The sequence below is a fragment of the Aspergillus ochraceoroseus genome, assembly GCF_002846915.1.
Source record: "Aspergillus ochraceoroseus IBT 24754 chromosome Unknown P175scaffold_9, whole genome shotgun sequence".
NCBI classification, from domain to species: Eukaryota; Fungi; Ascomycota; class Eurotiomycetes; order Eurotiales; family Aspergillaceae; genus Aspergillus; species Aspergillus ochraceoroseus.
The window spans coordinates 560,571-581,455 of NW_024468484.1; the positions used below are offsets into that span (position 1 = coordinate 560,571).

Below are 20,885 nucleotides of genomic sequence, written 5' to 3' on the forward strand. Positions count from 1 at the left end.
TACGAAATTGATCGCCTATAATAATATCAAGGAAATATAGGTATTTTCTAGAATAATTCAGCGCTGATTCATGATTTTATCTTTTGTCAGAATTGATGCCTGGGTGTTTCCCCTCAGGCAGGGAGATTGATCAGGTGATCTCGTGTTTCGCCGGCACGTGCCCTACGCATCACATCGCTTTTCTCTCGTCTGGACGCTTGACAAATGAGGATACAATACATAACTAATCAGATCATTTGGCGCTTCTCTGATTCATTCTCTTGTATATTTTTGTCTTTCTTTTCTGGTGTGGAAGGTTGATTCCGTTGGGTTGAGTTGCAGCAAGATAGACACTGCTGGCGCCCTGCTGAAAAGATATATACATGCGTCGATAGTATATACATGCGTCGATAGGACGCGACTTTGGATGCCCTCGTGACGGTCAACAAGATGTCCCTCCTGGACTACTGGGACACCCAGCGCCCGCCTGTAAAGCGCCAAAAAACCACATCCGAAGTATCGACGCCCGATCCCAAGCAATCCACGCCGCAAATTGAAAAGGACGATATCAACGATTCTCTTTCGGATGAGAGTCCCAGAGAGAAGGCTCTCGATGCAAGATCCTTAGTTCCTGCGGATGAAGAGCAGGCGGAGGTACCGGTGAAGGATGAGGAGCACGACATTCCAAATAGTCAAACTGAGCTCGAGTCTTCCCTTCCTACTGTGCAGACGGATAGCCGAGCGATCGAGGAATACGAATCTTCGCAGAGAGTGAAGGAGGAGGAGGAGGAGGAGGACTCGCTGCAGCAAAGGATGCAGAATGGAAAGTGGCGAAAGGGAAAGAGCTCGATCTATGTGGATGCGTTCAATCTTGCGCTGGAGACTGTCCTTGCGGAGGAGGCGCACCTTTTCAACGAGATTGAAAGAGAAATTTTCCGGCATTGGGAGGAGTTGTCTTATGAGTCGCAGTATTTGTATGTTTCTTTCTTTCTTTCTTTTTTTTTTCTATTTGCGGCGGGGGATCGAGCTTGGTGTTCGTGTTGCTGACATTTCTAGATACGTTCGTCTCTTCCTACGCAAGACTTCGGCGTGGCATCGTGTCAGTAAATTGGGCTACTACTCGGATATTGCCGATGTACCGCGTGTGGTAACGGACCTCCAGAAAACGAGGAACCTTTCTTCTACTTCACCTCCGCTTGTCGATGAGAATGCGGAACCCGCTGATGCTAAGGTTCCACCAACCGACCTGGGGTTGGATGGGGCATTCAGATTCGCGGATGCCATTGATCAGATTACTACTTTAGAAGAAGCGTCGTCATTACTACTCCTTGATGAACTGAAAGTTCTTGGGAAAGAGGCCAGGGTACAAGGGAAGAGTAAACAGGAGCTGATTGCAGCTTTGCATGATTCAAGCCAGAAACAGACCGGACTTGGGTGGAATTCTGGTGCATCGAGTTCCAATCGAGAGGAACATTTTATGGCGAAAATTCTCGACTACACAGGCGACTGCATCCGTCTTGCCTCTGGCCCTCGCGCTCTTTTTGAGAGGGTGCATTTGGTCTTCTATCGGTCTACCGAATGGACCGACAAATCCCTCACAACCATCATCCTCGCCAAAATATCCCGCAGGAATTTTCCCGAATATGTTGTCTGTCGGTCCGGCTCACTTTTCCCCTCTCGAGAAGTCCTCCTGGAATTCGAATCCGCGTTACGGACGCAGTTTAGAATCGACAATATCCTTGAGTTCAACGGGGCCCCGCAGAAAGAGCGGCTGGAGGAGATCAAAAACCTCGCAGACACTGCCTATCCACGGTGGAGAATCCTGCTCGAAGAAGAGCAACGCAAGGAAGATACTATTTACGAGTCTGGCGAAGGCGCATATCTGCGTCGCTTTTCCCCGGCTTGGGTTTATACCCGAATCCTTCACAAGGGGCTCAACCCCCTTGGACGGTTTAAAGAATACAAGGAAGAGCATAGACTTCTGACCGAACTACTGACCCAGAGATTGTTTCACCCCGCGCGAAGGGGTGCCTGGTATCAGCGCAAAGCCCTTTTAGAGGAGCACTACATGTGGAGCCTGATGCCCTCTGAAGGACGCAGCGAGGACGCACAGAGGAAGCATTGGAAACGGATTGCGCTGCGAACCTGCGAAGAAGCCCTGGAAGACCGGTGCTGCCATTTGATCTACCACTACGATCTCCAAAAACGGATCCGAAAGCTCGAAAGAGCGCTGAAAATCGTCAAACGAGAACAGCATGACTTCGGCCACGTCGCGCTCATAAAACCCGACGAACGCACGGTCGAGGGGATACGCATCGAGCGCGAGGAACCACCGCCCGCCCCCAAGGGGCCCGCAAGCGCAAGGAGAGAAGAGGGCGGCCCCAAGCGCACGGGGCCTACGATCTGGATAGACGAGAGAGAAGGAAGCGGCGAGTGCGAGTGCAGGGTCGAAAGCATGTGTCTAAGCTGGTATAGAGACCACGGCTGGAAAGGACATCACTCCGAAGGAGGCATTGTTCGGACATTAGTAAACATCATCATTCCCCAGATCCAGCTGGTAATAGCAGCTAGTTATACATACATGATACGTCACCGCTAACAAGCCCCAAGTTCGGCTACCTTTTCTACGACATCATCTTCACCTACGTCCCCAATGTATTCCAGACCGTCTTCCAAACCTGCCCGCTAGACCTGCACACCGACGCCTTCTACCCCTCGCGCGCATCCGAGATCAACCACCGCCTCGTGGAAATCACGAACGGGGGCTCCGAGCGCATCGTCCGTGATATCCACGCCCGACACTCCGCGCGCCAGCCCTGCGCCATCGGCATCGACTGGGCATTTCAGCTTGACGACCTCGTGGAGATCGTGCAGTGTTTCCGCGGCGAGGCCCTCGCTGTGATATGCAAGATCATGGCAGAGGAGTACCGGCAGCGTGGTGGCGGGATCCCGGATCTCTTGCTTTGGAGCGTCGATCGGAAAGAGGTTATGTTTGTGGAAGTCAAGTCGGAGAATGATCGGCTGAGCGATACCCAGAGGCTGTGGATTCATGTTTTGGTGGGTGCCGGCGTGAAGGTTGAGCTTTGCAATGCTGTTGCAAGGGAGGTCAGGGTTGTGAGGTGAGGTAGTGCGATGTAAAATGCGTACATACATACATAATGATAGATATTCGTGTCAAGTTGATGCGATATACATCAATCTACGGTGTCTACATAAAAAAAAAACAAGTAAATGTAGTGTGTAAGAGTTTTTTTTCTTTTTAATTTTAGACTCGCGGCCATGATCACAGGCAAATCGGACATCTAGCCAAGACTAAATACTGATCCAACCCCCCCCCGCTGGGGCTAATGGGCGCCTGCCTGGCTCACCTACGTGCCGAAAACGTCCATTCCAGAACGAGAAACAGCGCATAGGAGGAAATGATAGAGCGGCGGGATCCTGGAACCGACGAACCGATCACACCAGGTAACAACGGTTTTTGCTAAACAATTGGGTTGCCGATCGTTTAGGCGACCATGGTGCTGGCGGTGGAGCTCTCGTATCTCCAGGTGGGAGGGAGAACACCGACGGTCTTGTAGTAGCGGGACAGACGGTGGATACGGGACTCGATGAGAATGAGGCGGAACTTGGAGTCCTTGTCCTTGCGGTTGCGCTCAAGGTGCTTGCGGACAGCAACAGCCTGTGTGGATTAAGTTAGCATAGTGCAAAAAGAAAACAAACCCGAACTCGAAATCCGGGAAAGGGCATAAAATAATTACCTTCTTGATAAGGTGGTACAGATCCTCAGGGAGTTCGGGGGCAAGGCCTGTTACATGAAAAAATCACTCTGTCAGCCTGTTGTTTGACCAAGCAGAGGCATATATAAAATTGGATATATGGCATGAAAGGATTCAATTCGCAACTTGCATTTCTGCAAGTTGCGGAAGAATTGCCTTTTGCTCCTGAACCAGGAGAGAATACTCGAGATGTGTTTTGGCTGCAACAGAAGCTCGAGACCACGGCATGATAGAGGGGGAAAATTTTTCATCTTGATGAATTATCAACCTGTTACCGGTCTCCATCTGCATGAATTTTTGTTTTCTTTTCATTTCCCGACTACCGCCGGCAGCTGTTGCTTCTCTTGCATCACAGTCTCTTGTTCACCTCACTGGCACAGGTGGGACTACGAATACTGGTGGTGGTGGTGGTGTCGTACCGTTGGACTTCAGGATACGGAGGATCTTGTTACCTGTTTTCAGTTAGCGGTGGATTCGCAGGCAAAGAACGAAACAACGAGTGTTACTTACCGGTCACGGTCTTGACCTGGGCAATGCCGTGGCTGTCACGGAGGACAACACCGATCTGGGAGGGGGAAGCACCCTTTCTGGCGAGCTTGCAGATCTGCTCGACAACCTGGTCGGGGGTGGTCTTAACCCAGGCGGCAGGAGTGCGAGAGTAGGGGAGAGCGGAGGACGAAATGCCCTTTCCCTTGGAGTGAAGACGACCCATCTTGAATGTGTTTTGGCGTTGTCGGACGGTGTGATTGTCGACGGCTGGTGAGTGTGCGCAAAAGTCGAAAATTTGGAAGTTCAATTTAGGCGGAGGAAATAAAGTGCGAGGAATTGTGGATAGTGCGTCACGTGGTGTTGTGGGTCACGTGTGTGCGGGATTCGCTTAACCTTTTTAACTATTTTTTTTTTTTTTTGTTTTCATCTCATTACAACTACTAACGTCGGTTCTTTGTTTATGGCACTTTGTTTCGCTGAACAGACAGTTATTTCAGCATGATCGCTGGAGCATTATGCAGCTCTTCGTGTACACCTTGACTGACTGACATAGGGTATTCGCGGCTACAGACATTGAAGGTAAGCTTCCCCTGATGTATTTTTTCTTCTCTACTCGATTCTTTCAATGATGAAATAAAACCTTTTCATTTCTTTTTCTGGTACCTCTTATGTCAGCGGTAGATCCTTGTGGTCTATCTCGATGATCTAACCGGACTTCTGATCTCCTCACATACCTTTTTCTGCTGCTCAGCAATTGCTTTTCGGAAACATACTGACTGTTGTTTCCAGTTAGGTTCTGGTTACTACCTCCCAAGGGGAATTTGTCCTACGAATTCCCAATTTTAGTACAGATAGCTTAGCCGTACACAAAATGAAATTATTCAGCTGCTGTCCCATGCGCTCTTGTTTTCCGGCGTCAATGCCAAATGCTTATTTTTGTTGAAGAAGCAAGCCGTATGCCAGACCCCATGTCTGGGAATATAGCTTACGCGGGAATCTGGCTTTCGTTCCGGCTCTTGGGCCAATATTACCGCTTGTTGAGATGCACGGCCGAAGCAACGGGACGGCCGAAACGAGCGTCGTGCACGGGTAGAGAGAGCTCGGGTGGCTGCCGTCTTGTGATGTTATTTATATCGGACTTGCGGTGTGATTGCTCGCGAGGAATCCATGCCTGTGTCGTCAAGTAATGTAAATCCGCGTTGATGTCTCTGGAGTCTGCAAGGTTTGGCACAGTGGAGTTTTGCGAAATGTGCCGCACTATGCTGGATGCTCGGACAGAGTCCTTGAAGTAGCCTGCCGATGGTCAGTCTATATGCTATTGGCAATTGCGTATGATTGCATTATCCTGAGTAAGGAGGAATGGCCTACATCAAGTCTTTAGCTATTTAGAATAAGAAGCATTATAATGCCATACTGCCCCTCTTTCTCCGCCACGCACAAGACACGTAACAGGAGAACAGGAGAACAGGAGGATGCTGCAGAGAGGCATACTCCGTATACTCCGCTCTTTCCCCTTCATTTTCTCCTGCAGGCAAAAAGTGGGTTCGCATATCGTACGCAATAGCCAGGAAAACAACCGTCCTGCAAGTCCGCGCATGTAGCAGTATGATTGTCATCATTGTCGTGCTAGCTAGATATCTGTTCCGTTTATCAGGCACTTGCTTTTCTGCCCATGAACGTGGACTGGCATAGTATAGTACCTATAGACCTATAGGTTTTGGCATGCAGTGTCCCGCAGACAGCTCGGATCAGTGACGCACGAGTCACGGCCCGTTTACGAGTAACTTAACATGGAAACATCCGTCTTACAAAGATACCTCCTACCTCGAATGTTCTGGCGGTCTATTTTGAGCCAGGAGCGGTATTCGAATCAACAGAGGAAGCGGTGGCAACGCGGGCAAAGGTGGGCTGTTTGCTTTCGTCTGGCGATGTATCACAAATCGGTTGTTAATGTGGGCTGTGACGCTCGAGTTTGGATTTTTTTTTTCTACTCCGTAGAGTATCTCGAGATATTCTCAGGGGCAGGAAAAGACCAGTCACCCGGTACGAGAAGCAAGACACACACTCTCGGTATATATCCCGGGGTTTATCGGGGAGTGAGGGACGCAACGGTATTCGATCCCCAAGGAAAAACCAGTGTAGCGCTTTCGTATTGAGTTGTCAAATCATATCGACGGTGCATATTACCATCAAAGGTTGGGGCTGAGCTGGAGGTTGTTTGTCCACACTGTATTGCGGGGCAGTCAGCTACTTTTGCTTTCTTCCTTTGAATGTTGGATACGATACAGGATCTAGAATCCGAATGAGATACCGGAAAACAACAACAGCTGAGTTCCACGAGCTGTGATCTGTATTATCAAGAGCCAGACCCCGATTGGCGGGGGGGAAGAGGGGATGTTGCCGCCCACGCGCTTGTACATCGGCCATACAGGCAGCAAAGGTGAAGATTGAGAATGTGGAGGCACGGTAGTTAGTTGAGGTATAATAATATTAAACAATAAGCTCTCCACACGTTCTTGCTGAGCCAGGTATTTACCTGTATTTTCGTGGTAGGGCAATGTTTCCTTGATTGGGTTTTAGACATCAACTACTCGTAAAGGGCATGATCTCTTCCTTCATTCCGTCTGGACTCTGGGAACTTGGGAGATCCTATGAAGATCGCAAATGATCTATACCCAAGCTGTTGGTGATTTGGGAATTTCTGTTTTTAGTGCTTTTACTGTGTTTGACTTGATATGCTTTCTCTCCGTACGGAGTATTCCTTGGATAATTTTACTCCTACTATCTAACATGTATTCTACTAGCTAGTAGTAGGTCCAGGTCCTCCATACAGAGATTATAATTTCTCTACTAAGAAAGTACTTCCTACAAAGGAATTTTGACGACCGACAAATCCCCGTCGTTAATTGGAGGCCGTGGTTCCACAATTGAGATCTTTTCTGTCCTATAATGCTCCTGATATCTTCCCATAGTTGTAAGATGCAGGTGGCTGCAGCCACCGCCAGGGGACGGGGAAATTTTTTCTCTCTTCTTCTTTTCTTTTTCTTATAACTCATAAGATGGGTTTTGAGGGATAATGGTATTTTTTTGTGTTGAGACTGTAGATTTTTTGCCCCAACTACGTAACTAGTACTAGTAACTACTAACTAATCCTCCGTACTCGTCCCCTGTTAACTTGTGAGGAGCTTTCCTCCGTAGTAGTTATTTAAAGAAGATACACGTTCCCCGTTTGGCCAAGGACTTGATAGCAATGTGGTCATTTAGCCGAAGATGATACGCAGGATACTCACACATTAATACCCCGGTCTAAACGAAACTACCAGGTAGATACCTATCTAGGTACCTAGATTTGGACTGATTCAAGTAGATTTAAAACAGGGGAAGTCCGAATCCACATTAATTTTCTCAAGGCCACGAGGACTGAAATAGAATATCCCCACGTGTATCCGACACAGTCTAACGAGGAATTCGCAGCAAAGTTGAGTCTAGCATCACGGATTATCAGGTAACAATTGCACATATTTTCCATGACAGCGGAGCTTGCCGGAGGGTGAGTGTAAGTTTTAACATGCCATGGGTCCTGAGCTATTAATGTCCCGATCATAATCTGCTTCTAGAAGCCAGAAGATATGCCGGCATCCACCGACAATCAGTACTCAATTGCAAGCTCTGGTTGCCGACGCTGTGCGGGTGTCGGGAACCCTAATTCTTGCCCGTGTGTTTCATGGGACGATGCTTACTTCGGACAAGCTGGAGAGACTGATGCAGTCGCTATGTGTACGGAGGACGCGCAGGGAATACAGTATTCGGAGATAGCTTGCCTATCTGAAAAACCAAAGTGAAACAGGTTTCCTTGAGGCTCGAATCCGCTAAATCGGGAAACATTGAAGCGACGACAGGCCGGAGTACCTACTCAGAACCTCAACGATGCCTGACTCGTGATAAAGAACTTGAATTGGCCACCCACTCTGTTATGGAGAACGTCTACCAAGTCTTTCATCAGTGGATCTGATCATCAGGTTTCAGATTACTTTTGGAATTTGGGGGTCATTATCGGAAAACGACGACATATGTCATGTCAGCTCGACCATGGAATATTAAGAGAGAGAGAGAGAAAATAATGAAAAAGCTAAGGAAAGGCGACAGTCACCTCGTGCCCAGCCAGATCCATGGTGACCGTAAGGCACCAGGGGCTGGAGAAGAGGGCAACTTGTCGTGAGGCCTTAGTGTGATACCCCTCCCATAAGAACCGGAGGAAACAGCATTAGTGTCACTAGCCCTAGGACTTGATACTCACCCTAGTTTAGCGGCAGCCAAACCGTCCAGTAGGGAGGTTTATACTCATATTTTGAGAGTAATAAAATAGTAATACTGGCAGGAAAAATCATCCTGGCCAGAATGCGGTGATTTACTGAGTTCTAGCAGATGATTATCTCTGTTGGTACAAATTCAACGGTGATTTTGATTCCCTTTTTATGGCGGGATTGTTTTTATAGAGTCCTTCTAGATTTGAATGATGCATCCAAAAGGCAATCTGGACTCGTGCGTAAGATCGAAGACTTATATAGAGATCAATCAATCGTACATAAGTAGTTCATCGTGGAGAGATTACTAGATTAGGGGATAATCACAGACCACCTGATCCGGACGAGTCGGACATCGACCAAGTCATACGAACGCAAGCGTATGAAACAATGGATAGGGGACCCATTTGGATATCACACGATAACACCTGTCTAATAAGAAAAAGAAAAAGGAGGAAAATCAAGGAAAAACGATATACATAGGAAAGTAAATAAAATACGAACGGCATCAAAATTACGTTCTGGTACAGTCAGGTAAAAAATGTACCGTACCAAAATTACCAGGCGTGACCAAGGAGCAACCGCTCCCAGTTGGGTCTAGCGCTCCCAGCGTTCCAAATCGCCTGTTTTTATTCCTCTTACTGGCCAATTCACTGCATCAAGGACTCTCTCTCTCCGGCTGATTGGAACCCCCGATGAGACTTTAGTCCTGTTATTCTTTGGTTACTCGCTTCATCTCAGCTCCACACTTCACTGGGTTACCCCTTTGATGCTAAGCTATGGGTCACAAAGTGCCTCGAGGGTTCTTTCCCACTACCTGTGATTGAAGGCGTGACAAGGTCTCAAATCCAATCATGCTCGTCTAGGACAATGCCGCAGGCAGTCGAGGCTTTGGAGGAACGGACCTCCAGTCTTTTGGTAATCCAACCCACGGAAACCGCTTTTATTAGGACCTAGGAGAGATTAGTACCCATGTACTGGGTACTAAGTATATCTGACAATGTCTCCCCCCTCCCCTCCCCCAGTCTGCCCTGAGCTTTTTTTTTTCCCTTTTGGCCTTCTATGCGATAACTCAAGTGTCACGCCTCTTCTTCGCTCAATCGAAACTGTTGCGCAACTGCGAGCCTCTGGCACGGGCCCTCCAGTCCTAGAACCCTTTCAGAACACCTCTCTGCCTGTTCCTCATCAGGATATGACCGACTTTCTCTCAGTCACCTCAATCGCATCCCCAACACGCATAGCGGAAGAAAAATAATTGACTGTTGTTGAGACGGAGAGACGCGCAAGATGTCAAGGACAGACTTGCACGGGGAGTGCCAGATTCCGTTTTACCAGGAAGATCTCTTTCCTTCGACTGGTGGATGTATGTCGCCTGGATGTCCCCGACTCCTCATAGACAATACTGACAGCCATACGCTTGGTTAGTTATTGGCGGACGTTTCTGCCAGCAAATCGGCAACGTTTCCTGCTGCGTGCCATGTCCTTTCGCATCATGGACCTACGGTGAAGGTACCTTTGGCGTCCCCTCTGGCAGCTATCCGCTATGGTTGCTGACCCTATTCAGGCGTGCAGGAGAAGTCGAGAATTGCGAGCTGGCTTTCAGTTGCCGTACTACCTCTCTGCATTTTCCTTCTGGTTTCCTATGCGGTCTTGCCTGCAAAACGAACCCACCGTCACTATTTGAGTATCTGTTTCACGTTGGGCATTTGCTGCATGCAGGTGAGCTAGGCCAGGGCCTCAAAAGTGTCTAGATGTGGGACTAAATAAACCTGGATTCTAGATTGCCTTCATCATCCCTCTTGGTGTGAAACCGGAACAATGCCACAATATAATTACACCCAATGACATGTACTCCAGTCTGTCTTGCGCTTTTACTGGCGCAATGCTGCTTTTCGGAGGATGGGTGGTGGTCGTGTGGAGTATGTCAACCCGGGCCCGTTTAGTGTTAAGCTGTGCTAACCTTCCTAGGTTTTATTCGTACTATCGCCTTTCATCTCCAGGTATGCTGGGAAGTCATCATTGGCACTAAGTTTATGTGGGGGTCATTTATCTGTGGATGGGGCATACCCATCATCGGGACAATCGTGATGCTCACCCTGACCGGAGTATCATATCGATTTGGAGAAGTTTGCCATATTAACATCCAAAGCAGTCTGCATGACTACTGGATTCCTATTATGATATTCGCCACTGCCGCCCTGTTTGTGCAATTTGCAACTATGGGATACTGCGTGCACGTCTACATCAAGTCGCTTTTCGACACGAACTCGTCCACAAACAGCTCCGGCATGCCATCGTATTCCTCGAGTATCCGAACCGTGACTGCTCGTCAAGCTTACCGACGGATCCGCAAAATTCTGAAGCTGCAGTGGAGAAGCAACTGTCTTGTGGTGGTTATCATCGCGAATGTCATTGTCTTTGCTGTTATATTCATGAATCTAGACAATCAGCTCAGCCCAACCGCGGCGAATACCGAGAACGCCTTGCCATGGCTGCTTTGTCTCGTGGAAGCCCACGGCGACAGGACAAAGTGCTTCGGTTACACCACGGACATTGGACCAACGAAAGGAACCCTTCTGGCGCTTTTGGTTCTTTTATCTCTTGTCGGGTTATGGAACTTTGTTCTCTTTGCACGCGGGTCAATGTTTGTCGGCTGGATCGACCTCATTACAGGCAGGAGCCCAACTCATCCTGAGTTCGTTTCTGCCGACGCTCGAAATCTACTAAGCGACAAACGTACGTACGAAATGCTCAACAGCAATGGGTTACCATCTTACAAAACCCCAGAACCCGTTGTGCGATCCCCAAGCCCTACCTACACCTCCAGGACAATGAGCCCTGACCTCAAGCAGTACGGGCGCGACGCCAAGTATGTGCGGCCATCGATGAGCTTCTCTGGTCCTCGACCCCCAAGCGCATCGCAAGCAAATGCCCGAGAGTGGGATCCTCAGTCCACCTTTGCACAGGGTCGCTACTAATACGAAGCCCGATAATGCCCTTTTTTGTTGTTTTCATGAATTTTATTTTCTGTATCGCGCATAAGACCAGAGAAGAAAAGCACTGTATTCTACGATGAGCACGACTGTATACCCTTAGTTATTACCCAGTTATCTTCTTTGTCATTTATTTCTTGTGACACTACTCTGTTTGGCTACTCACTTTGCCTATGTTACTTGATCAATTGGCCAGAATGGCCGAAGGATCATACTATTTCGCTACATTTTTCCTTTTCCTGCTCTTAACAGCAGCCACGTTGTGTATTGGATACGGAGTACAATGCTGACGGGAGTCCGTGGACATCCCCCGGAGTTGGATAGAAACCGGTTTTCTTCCCTCCTGCATGGCAAGTATAGACCATGCAGGATCTGAAACTTTATTTTCCCATGAAAATGATTTCAAACATATGCTTGTGGTAGCAATGTCTATCAATTTAGAATTCAGTTTGAGGACCATTTCCAACTTCCGGATCAAGCCAGCTGTAGTCTAGGACTCGGATCTATTTGTATACAGATCATCATGTATCAGTATTGAATCCCATGTCAATGACAAAGAAATCCTCGCATATATATATATATATGAACCCGGAAGAAACAACCCAGGAGAACAGAAGATCAAACCCTGATTCTCCGTGCTTTACGATCAACGGGATTTCAGTCCAGCACCGTTGGCTCCTTTCTTAGTCGTAGTCTCCTGTCAATGTGGCGCTGCACTCTGCATGGTGCTAGAATACGGGGCCATGCTCCTGACAGTCGTAAGTTGTAACTAATGTTCGTACTAGCCAACTACTACTAGCTAGCTAGCTAGCTAGCTAACTAAGTAGTAACTTGTAAGTTCTCCGAATTATATAGAGTAGTATGGCCGGTAGATGCATTACCAGGCCAGGCCGGGGGGGGGGGGGGGGGAATCGAGATCGCCTCCACATAGTACCTAAGGTATGTAGGTATACTTGAAGGTTCTGAGATACTACTACTTGGTGGTCGAGGTGGACAGAGACAGAGAGGATAGATAGATATACTTCGAGTACGGAATCTGAAGACTTTTCAAACGGCCATAAGCGACATCATATCCCTGGCTCAAGCCTTGTCTTCCAAGAATGTACATATCCCTAGGTAAGAAAACCCCAAGGTACGGAGTAGAGAGAGATACTAACTAACTAATAAGTCTAGATAGACGCCCGTCAGAATTTAGCGGGGATGTTTGTCATTTCTTTGCCCCTCTTCCTCTTCCTGCTCTACAATAACAATGGCAAAATGCAATATTAGTGGGAGGACACTGGGAAATAATTGATTGATTGATTAATTAATTAATTAATTAATTAAATCTCTTGCACTAGATCGTAGATACTAGTAGTATATTAATTGCGGCGAGACCGCTCTTCAGGACCCGGAAAAGGTGGTGTTTCTGGAACATGGAAGAATATCTAGATAGATCGATAGATAGCCACCAACTACTCCGGACATATGTAACTATATTTTCGGACGCTATCTTAGTATATATTGTATGATGGATGTAGTTCAGTGCACCTTGAGAGGTCAAGTCACAAGTCCCAAGTAACAAGTAGGTAAGTTCTCTTGGAATCGAATCTCCAACTGACCTGGTTAGGTACTGTATCATACATTCCATTACATTACATACATACATACATACATACATACATACATACATTTCTTAGTAGGTACAGTACACTAACAACCGACCATATTCATGGAAACACAACTAACTACGAGTGCAGACTCGGAGTACTTAGGATATACTTACTAGTACTAAGTACTACCTGAGGTATGTAGACGAGGTACAGTAGATATCCAAAGGACAAGAGTAAACAGAACTACTACCAACTGCATTGTTTTCCTCTTCTTCTTCTTCTTCTTTACTAAACTCAGAGTCACATGTAATGTTAAACTGTCTCATCCCTGTCCAAAAAAAAAAAAAAAAAAAAAAAAAAAAAAAAAAAGCTTCATCGTGGGATCCAAATCCTAGTCTGTACGAGTTTGCGGAGATGGAAGAGATGCCTCGGTTCAGTATAACTGCGAACATTGTGTTCTGGAGCGAGAAAAGCTTCTTCTTCTTAAGAGTTCTGGTTGACTCGGTTTTTTTAGGGCTTTGACGACGAGTATGGACTATGTAGTGACATCTGGAATATGGGGTGTGGGAAGATAGGGGATTGTCGCATGACTTGTTCTCCTGCAGCGAAGAATACAAATAACTTGAGTGGGATCATACAAGCTGGCTGGATGTACGCCTGAAAAAGTCACAATGTGCGTCCATTTTTCTCGCTATGATACATTAACCCAAGGAGTATAGCAGAACAAATACCGTCCACCTGAGGATAGATTATTTGTATTCGCCCTCTTTTAAACTAGAACCATTCGTAGATCCGAGCGAGTCTTCCACTACCAAGCACTGACGTCGAAGCTTTCCTGTAGAGACTATTAGATTGGCTCTCTCGCCAGGTAAAAAGAAACTCACCTCCGAAAAGTATGTGGTTACGACTGTTCGATCCGAAAACTTCCTGCCTGCAAGCGCCTTCAATGCCTCCGTGGCGGCCTCAACAGAGCTGAACTTGACAAAGATCTTGCCCACGCCAGGGGATTGTCGACTGCCGCCGGTGGGACGCGGCACTTTCACTTCGACGACCTGGCCGTACTTGGAACATTCTTCCTGCACATCATCACAGATTTCTATTCTGTTAGTATTCCCTAGTGGAGAAGGGCAAGAGCCGTGGCTCACCTTCATAATCGTCGTTGTCCATAAGCTCCTCGGGTGTCACCATATTCAGAAGCTGCAGCACACGGCTGCTCTCCAGATCTTGAGACATGGTCTTGGCGAACATCGACATCGCATTGACTCCCATGTCGAGTCCAGCAGCCTGCGTCATTCCGATACTGGCACGGACGACCTTGAGGTGCCGTCCGCCGAGCTCCATGTCATTAAGACCCTCAACGGCAATGCTCGTGGTTGTGGGATCAATATATTCGCAGAAAGCAATTCCCTAAGAAAAAAAATATATATATATATATATTAGCTTGCCACATTTTCCTAACCAGAGTAGTATACTTACCCGGGACTCTTCCGTCGACCTGTCCTGCACCAGAACGAAAGACTTGAGCTCTCCAAAGGACTTGAGCAGCATTGTAACAGGCTCTTCCGCAATGTACTGAGGAATGTTCGACACGCAGATCTTATTGGGCGAGTCGGAAACCTCCTTCAACAGTACTCCCTCCTGATATTCCTGCTCGGGACTATTGGGAACAATGTAATCTTTGGGTCGTCGCACTTCCAGCCCCTTCTGCGAGCCGTTCTCTGTACCGTTTCCAGCACCCTCATGCTCCTCCATGGTGATCCCATCAAACGCAAGCGCAACCGTGGTATCGTTAGGGGTCTTGAACTCCAACAGAGCAAAAGTGCGGTCCTCGGACAGCTGTGCAGAGATACACGGGTCAACGCTCTGGATGACGTTAAGGCCGTTGAGCTGGAGATTGAAGAAAGCGGCCAGAGCCTCTCCGGTCACGGTAGGCGGCACATTGTACACAAACAGGCGCTTTGACTGGCGAGAGTTGGAGGGCTTGAGGGTTGAGTTGTCCACAGAATTACCACCCGGCTGGTTCATGAAAGCCTGGAGACGGCTGGGGTCCATAGGCTGCTGTCGTGGAGCTCCGGGAAGCGGGAACATGCCTGGTTCAGTCAGTATTCAGTGTTTAATACCCCCCCCCCCCCCCCCCCCAAATATATAAAACGCAATCTTACCCGAAAGTTTAGCCTGCTCGGCAGTGACATTCTCATAACCTGGAGGCTTAATGTCCCACTGTGTCATACGGCGCTTGCGGTCCAAGACCGACAGGACATCCGTGAGATCGGGAGTAGCCTCCTTCTTTCGTGGAGGCGAGGTGCTTCTCCTGCGCTCTCTCCTCTCACGATCACGGTCGCCACGCTCGCCACGCTCGCCGCGATCACCGCGATCTCTTCCCTCTCGGCGAGGCCTCTCCCCCTCAAACAAATCCCTTTCTCCTCCAGCGCCAGCACTAGCACTAGCACCAGCACCAGCACCAGCCCCAGCCCCAGCCCCAGCCCCAGCAGGAGCACCTCCTCCTCGTTCGCGACGAGATGACCGGTCATCGTAGTCTCTGCGTCGGCGATCGCCCCGGTCCCGATCCCATTCCCGGTCTTCCCGTCGGCTTGAGTAGCGGTCCTCACGTTCTCTGGCACGATAGTCGCGGCTTGATGAGTATGAGTCGGCCTCTGCTTCGCGTCGGGAACCTCTCGAGTTGTAGTGAGGGGATCTAGACCGTCTTCTCTCCGCGCCTCTGTCTCCTCCGCGCTCTCGTCGCTCGTCGCGCTGTAAACCCCCAGACTCCGTTAACCCTGTACTACACGAGATAGCGCGAGATATGAAAAAAAGCCATATATTTTTACTTACGTAGTATTCCCTTGAGCGACCGGACTCCGCTGCTCCATGGTTAGTATTCCCATAACAACCCCAAATCGGAACGTATCTGCTCACCTCTAGACGAATAAGTATCGCCGTTCATCCTGAACTCTAGCAGTGGTAGTAGCTCTTGTTTTCCTTTGCGGCGATGGCTTGGTTTCCTTTTCCAGTATCCCTGAGGTGGCGACGGGGAAAGAAAATGCGAGTCAATTCTGCTAGTGAATCGCGTCCAAAACGTGCAACAGGCTCCGAGCCGATCTCGAACCCAGCGACACAAGATGAAGAAACGGTGATGGAGAGGGGGATAAGCTGGGGAAAACACCAGGGGCCAAAGAGAGCGCTGCAAAAACTCGCAGGAACTCTTTTTGCAACGATCGGCGACGAGAGCCCGCGCCGGCGCCTAGCACGGAACTGGGTTAGCGTGCTTTGTCATGCGGTGAGCTGACCGCCTTCTGTATTTGGACTCAGCGCTGGCAGAATGGACATCGCTTGTTCTCCCAGGACTTGTATGTACTCCGTACGTATGTACCTAGGTAAATTGCATCGACGGATTCTCCGCTTCAGTTTCGATTTTTACGATGACTGTGGGCGCCTTCTCAGAATGGCACAGGCTGCCGGTGAGTCTCGGTGAACTCTGCATCAATACAACCTTGCGCTGTGGCCAGTCATTCCGGTACGTCGCTAGCCGTTCTACATAGTAGCGGCCTCTCAATTAACCTCTTTCCCCCAGATGGCATCAGGTCCCAGAGACCGATGAATGGCGATGCGTTCTCCACGGGCGTCTCCTATCCCTAAGACAAGACCCGCAATACCTCTATTACAGAACCTATCTCATCACACCAAACCCTCCCGCAAGCACAGAGGACGACACCCGCTCCCTGATAACCGACTACTTCAACCTCGCCTCCAACCTCACCCCTCTGTACGAGCAATGGTCCGCGCAAGACCCCAACTTCAGAAAAAAGGCCGCCCAGTTCACGGGGATCCGCATCCTCCGCCAAGACGCCTGGGAAGCCCTCGTCTCGTTCATCTGCAGCAGCAACAACAATATCGCGCGCATCTCGCAAATGGTCGAGAAACTCTGCACCCACTACGGCCCCCTGGTCGGCTCAGTGAATGGCCGCGTTTACCATGATTTCCCGACCCCGGAGGCTCTCACGGCGGCCGACGTCGAGTCCCGGCTGCGGGGGCTAGGGTTCGGGTACCGCGCGAAGTACATCTACCAGACTGCGGTTACTGTCGCCAGGCAGCGCGAGGAGGGGTGGTTGGATGCGCTGAGGAATCCGGAGTCCCCTGCGCTTGCGCTGGGCACGGAGGGCCGCCGCGTGCATGCTGCGACTGCTGCGCCAGGGGGAGAAATGAGCCCTGAGGGGCGAGCGGGGTATCGCGAGGCGCATGCAAAGCTGCTGGAGTTGCAGGGCGTTGGGCCGAAGGTGGCGGATTGTGTCTGTTTAATGGGGCTGGGGTGGAGAGAGGCTGTGCCGGTTGATACACACGGTAGGTGTTGTTTTTCTTTTTTCTTTTTTCTGCTTCCAGCTCCTTTGCGAACCCGTACTGACTTATCGTTGCAAAGTATGGCAAATCGCCCAGAGAGACTACAGATTCGGCAAAGGATCGCATAGGTCCTTGACCAAGACGACATACGACGCTGTCGGGAACCATTTCCGGAACCTCTGGGGCAGGGAGGCCGGCTGGGCGCATAGCGTGCTGTTTACGGCGGATCTGAGGACATTCTCCGATCGATTAGCTGCGCCATCGAAACAGACCAAGATCGAAGTGGACGTGAAATCCGAGGAAGAAGACAAGGAAAATGTAATGGACACCGTAACCCCGACTGTCAAAACTGAGGTTACTACCGCTGCACCCAGGAAGACCTCTCTGAAACGAGCTGCAAATGGAGAAGAAGAAGAAGAAGAAGAAGAAGAAGACAAAGAAGACAAAGAAGGTGATGTGAAAACCGAGAGTGGTGACGATGAAACTAAACCGACCGTGAAAGCGAAGACAAAGACGAAAACATCTCACCCCGTAACGAGGAGGACCTCGAAGCGGCTTCGAAGCCAGTGAGTGAGTGAGTGAGTGATTAAGCTCGCGAAGAATAACCAGCTAACCTTGTAAATATGATCAATTCAATTCCTCGTATATACTACACACTATAAATACATGTATATATACCATCAGTTTCTCGATTACTTCTACCCAGGAATACAAGACAAGACACACCACGCAGAGAAACAACGAACCTAAACTATTAGTTAACTTAACCAGAGACCTAGCTAATTTTCTTGGAATCCACCACCACCACGCAGTCTTGTCGAAGCAGACCGAAAAACAAAATCCCTCCAAACAGGCCCAAACACACTCCTCAGCCAAAACTTCACCTGCGAGTCCGGATACATGATTGTGTTGCGCCCCGTCGCGGGCCGAAGATACCAAGTTGCGCACCCGCTCGTCCAGACGAAGTTGCTACTTGCCCGGTCGATCCATTTGCTTTCGTTTTGCTCGGCGTCGGCCGTGACGACGACGGTGTCGGGGGCTCGGCGGCGGCGGCGGCGGCGGCGGAATGGGTTCCAGGACCAGGACAATAACGAGGAAAAAGAAAAGGAAGAGGAAGGAGAGAGTAGCGGGGTGAGAATGGGGTGGAGGAGTTTGAGAATAAAGTTGATTTGGCATTCGGCTGTGTAGATTGCCGAGTTGTGGCCGGTGACGGTGTTGGGGCCCATGAGCAGGAAGAAATTAGGGAAGCCGGAGACGCAGGCACCGTAGTATGCTTGGGGGGATTTGGAGGGGCAGGTTGCCCACTTGTAGTTAATTAGTGATGGTTAGTAAGGGTTACTAGTTTCTGTTGGTGGTGGTGGTGGTGGTGGTGGTAGAACATACATGCTCATTCAGACTCATCCCCCTCTCGCCTCGGATCTCCACAGGACATAGATCTTGCGCTTTAAAGCCCGTCGCGAGGATCACGGCATCGGCGTGGATCTCTCGTCCCGATTTCGTCTTGACCCCCGTCGACGTAATGGCCTCGATGGGATCCGCATAGACGAGCTCCATATTCTCCCGGTGGAGACAGGCAAGATAGTCTGTGTCCATGACTCTGCGCTTGCATCCCAGCTCCGCCTTGGGGACCAGCACGTCATGGTACCTTTCGGGCGCGATGCGCTTAATATACTCTGTTTGCTCTCTCATTTTCTTCTCTCGAAGCTTCTTCCCGGCAATCCGGTTCATTGTGGGGAAATAGCTCTCGGCGACGGCGAAAATGCACAACCGCAGGAAGCGCATCGCAAGGGGCACATGGCGCAGGACCCATTTGAAGGCTGCAGGATAAGTCGGGTTAGGGCGTTCCTCAATCCAGTGAGGCTGGCGGATAAACTGAACAACTTTATTAGCTTTTCCCTCGCCATCGCTCAGCACGGGAACGAATTGTGTCGCGCTGCAGCCATTGCCTTTGATCCACAACAAAATCAGCATGGAGAAATGGATCCGAGAGAGAGAGAGAGAGAGAGAAAGAGAGGAAACACACACCAACTACCACTACATCTTTCCCTGCCCATGTAAACGAATGGTCCCACCTCGCACAGTGGAAAAGCCTGCCTTGGTACGCCTCTGCACCGGGAATCTCGCAATCATTCGGTTCCGAAAGGATCCCAACCGCGGAGATTAGAACCCTCGAGCGCTTCTCATACACACGGCCTGTCTCCTGGTCAAGGATCTCCACAAGCCATGTCCCAGAGGACTCATCAAAAACCGCGTTCCGAACGGTCGAGCGAAACGTTATATGGCGGGGGATGTCAAACTTGTTTGCGACAGCGCGGAAGTAGGCTTGGATCTCGGGCTGGGGCGCAAACTGCATACTCCATTCCGGGTTCAGGGCGAAGGAGTAGGAATAAAGATGCGACGGGATCTACAGCGCACAGACAAGAAGGGTCAGCCATCAATTGATTCTTATCTCGAAGCAAGCGCGCTCGCTCCACAACGAAAAGAAAGAAGAGAGCAGCGGGTCCGTACATCACAGGCACACCCAGGATATGTGTTCATCAGCCATGTCCCTCCCAGGTCCTCGGCTCGCTCGTATATTTCATAAGTCACCCGCGGGAACTCCTGCTGGAGTCGCACGGCAAATCCGATTCCAGACAGGCCTGCGCCGATAATAAGAACATCAGTGTCGACAGACATGATATGACCTCCGCGACTCTTTTCCCAGATGAATTATTCCTTTTTTTTTTTTTTTTTTTTTTTTTGGGCTGGGCAGATTTAGGGAAATCTAGATAGTAACCAACCGGCAGTGCCCTGTCATTAATAAGGAGAGTTTGAATCAAGCCCCCCTCTTGCGGTTTTCCATGTCGAGAAATGAATGGGAGCTGAGGAGATCGCAAACGCTCCTAACACGGGTATCAGCCATTTTTGGGATAGGCACCAGAAACTAACGGATCCTTTCTGAATATCGTGTCATACAACCACTCCGAGCGTACTCCGTTCGTGACGAAAGTGGGGAGAGTCCCTTAGCATATTGCACGGTTTCATAGCCTATACTAGTAGGATTGCTGGCGTCGGAGTTGGCGCGAACCAGATTGGTTGGTGGGTGATGCAGCTAGACTCTCCCGGTTCTACCGAAGAACGTTTTGACAGGGGCTGGAATTTACTTCTGCTCCGTCAATCAAGTTCTCCTGGCTTGATTCTATCCCGGGGCGTAGATGGCAGACAATTGACCTGCCACTAGAATGGGTCGTCGTCGTCGTCGTCGTCGTCTTCGGAGGGACAGAGGAAATTAGATCGAGGGTGAACGTGCAGGCCAGATAAAGCAATTATTGTTCAAGAAGTACTCTGGGGCACACCGCTGAATCCTGATCATTCCAAGTTTCCAACTAGTTTAAGAGTTAGTGAGTTAGTGAGTGAGTGAGTTAGTGAGTCCCGAGA

The 20,885-nt window shown here is 49.4% G+C and overlaps 7 protein-coding genes across 7 annotated transcripts; 3 read left to right on the forward strand and 4 right to left on the reverse strand.

The window, feature by feature from the left end:
- Positions 1-183: 183 nt before the first annotated feature.
- P175DRAFT_0466005 (fanconi-associated nuclease 1) lies at positions 184-3,090 on the forward strand (the record flags this gene model as incomplete). The annotated part of the gene is made up of 3 exons (XM_040894891.1): positions 184-953; positions 1,036-2,506; positions 2,590-3,090. Coding segments are annotated over exons 1-3 (2,496 nt in total), but the record flags the coding sequence as incomplete, so codon positions are not given.
- A 144-nt stretch (positions 3,091-3,234) lies between these two features.
- Positions 3,235-4,492, reverse strand: P175DRAFT_0466007 (40S ribosomal protein uS15). Its single transcript, XM_040894892.1, has 4 exons — positions 4,266-4,492; positions 4,175-4,207; positions 3,738-3,784; positions 3,235-3,658 (listed from the first exon to the last, which is right to left on the reverse strand). Exons 1-4 carry the CDS (start codon positions 4,465-4,467, stop codon positions 3,485-3,487), a joined length of 456 nt encoding a protein of 151 aa, XP_040749208.1. The 5' UTR covers positions 4,468-4,492; the 3' UTR covers positions 3,235-3,484.
- A 998-nt stretch (positions 4,493-5,490) lies between these two features.
- P175DRAFT_0379455 (uncharacterized protein) lies at positions 5,491-5,937 on the reverse strand. The gene is made up of 2 exons (XM_040892965.1): positions 5,613-5,937; positions 5,491-5,537 (listed from the first exon to the last, which is right to left on the reverse strand). Exon 1 carries the CDS (start codon positions 5,839-5,841, stop codon positions 5,626-5,628), a length of 216 nt encoding a protein of 71 aa, XP_040749209.1. The 5' UTR covers positions 5,842-5,937; the 3' UTR covers positions 5,491-5,537; positions 5,613-5,625.
- Positions 5,938-9,835: 3,898 nt separating this feature from the next.
- gprM lies at positions 9,836-11,526 on the forward strand (the record flags this gene model as incomplete). Its single annotated transcript, XM_040894258.1, has 5 exons — positions 9,836-9,911; positions 9,974-10,057; positions 10,113-10,267; positions 10,329-10,467; positions 10,517-11,526. The coding sequence occupies 5 exons, from the start codon at positions 9,836-9,838 to the stop codon at positions 11,524-11,526; spliced, it is 1,464 nt and encodes a 487-aa protein (XP_040749210.1).
- Positions 11,527-13,540: 2,014 nt separating this feature from the next.
- Positions 13,541-16,312, reverse strand: P175DRAFT_0504575 (splicing factor u2af large subunit). Its single transcript, XM_040897904.1, has 7 exons — positions 16,050-16,312; positions 15,966-15,994; positions 15,296-15,884; positions 14,610-15,223; positions 14,279-14,540; positions 14,018-14,229; positions 13,541-13,968 (listed from the first exon to the last, which is right to left on the reverse strand). The coding sequence occupies exons 1-7, from the start codon at positions 16,075-16,077 to the stop codon at positions 13,942-13,944; spliced, it is 1,761 nt and encodes a 586-aa protein (XP_040749211.1). The 5' UTR covers positions 16,078-16,312; the 3' UTR covers positions 13,541-13,941.
- A 195-nt stretch (positions 16,313-16,507) lies between these two features.
- On the forward strand, positions 16,508-18,528 carry P175DRAFT_0466015 (8-oxoguanine glycosylase OGG1). Its single transcript, XM_040894893.1, has 3 exons — positions 16,508-16,647; positions 16,705-17,471; positions 17,548-18,528. Exons 1-3 carry the CDS (start codon positions 16,553-16,555, stop codon positions 18,036-18,038), a joined length of 1,353 nt encoding a protein of 450 aa, XP_040749212.1. The 5' UTR covers positions 16,508-16,552; the 3' UTR covers positions 18,039-18,528.
- On the reverse strand, positions 18,248-20,144 carry P175DRAFT_0495992 (flavin-containing monooxygenase; the record flags this gene model as incomplete). The annotated part of the gene is made up of 4 exons (XM_040896104.1): positions 18,248-18,772; positions 18,852-19,414; positions 19,494-19,872; positions 19,977-20,144. 4 exons carry the CDS (start codon positions 20,142-20,144, stop codon positions 18,248-18,250), a joined length of 1,635 nt encoding a protein of 544 aa, XP_040749213.1.
- Between the last annotated feature and the right edge of the window lie 741 nt (positions 20,145-20,885).

What these genes read in the sequence shown, in the direction of transcription:
- P175DRAFT_0466015 (XM_040894893.1), top strand. Translation starts at nt 16,553, where the DNA reads ATGACTGTGGGCGCCTTCTCAGAATGGCACAGGCTGCCGGTGAGTCTC. An exon ending in CGCTGTGGCCAGTCATTCCG is followed by an intron (nt 16,648 to 16,704) that starts GTACGTCGCTAG and finishes TCTTTCCCCCAG; the next exon opens with ATGGCATCAGGTCCCAGAGA. An exon ending in TGTGCCGGTTGATACACACG is followed by an intron (nt 17,472 to 17,547) that starts GTAGGTGTTGTT and finishes ATCGTTGCAAAG; the next exon opens with TATGGCAAATCGCCCAGAGA.
- P175DRAFT_0466007 (XM_040894892.1), bottom strand. Translation starts at nt 4,467, where the DNA reads ATGGGTCGTCTTCACTCCAAGGGAAAGGGCATTTCGTCCTCCGCTCTC. An exon ending in CCAGGTCAAGACCGTGACCG is followed by an intron (nt 4,208 to 4,265) that starts GTAAGTAACACT and finishes AACTGAAAACAG; the next exon opens with GTAACAAGATCCTCCGTATC. An exon ending in TGTACCACCTTATCAAGAAG is followed by an intron (nt 3,659 to 3,737) that starts GTAATTATTTTA and finishes TAATCCACACAG; the next exon opens with GCTGTTGCTGTCCGCAAGCA.
- P175DRAFT_0379455 (XM_040892965.1), bottom strand. Translation starts at nt 5,841, where the DNA reads ATGCGCGGACTTGCAGGACGGTTGTTTTCCTGGCTATTGCGTACGATA.
- P175DRAFT_0504575 (XM_040897904.1), bottom strand. Translation starts at nt 16,077, where the DNA reads ATGAACGGCGATACTTATTCGTCTAGAG. An exon ending in CGAGCAGGCTAAACTTTCGG is followed by an intron (nt 15,224 to 15,295) that starts GTAAGATTGCGT and finishes TGACTGAACCAG; the next exon opens with GCATGTTCCCGCTTCCCGGA. An exon ending in TAACCACATACTTTTCGGAG is followed by an intron (nt 13,969 to 14,017) that starts GTGAGTTTCTTT and finishes TAGTCTCTACAG; the next exon opens with GAAAGCTTCGACGTCAGTGC.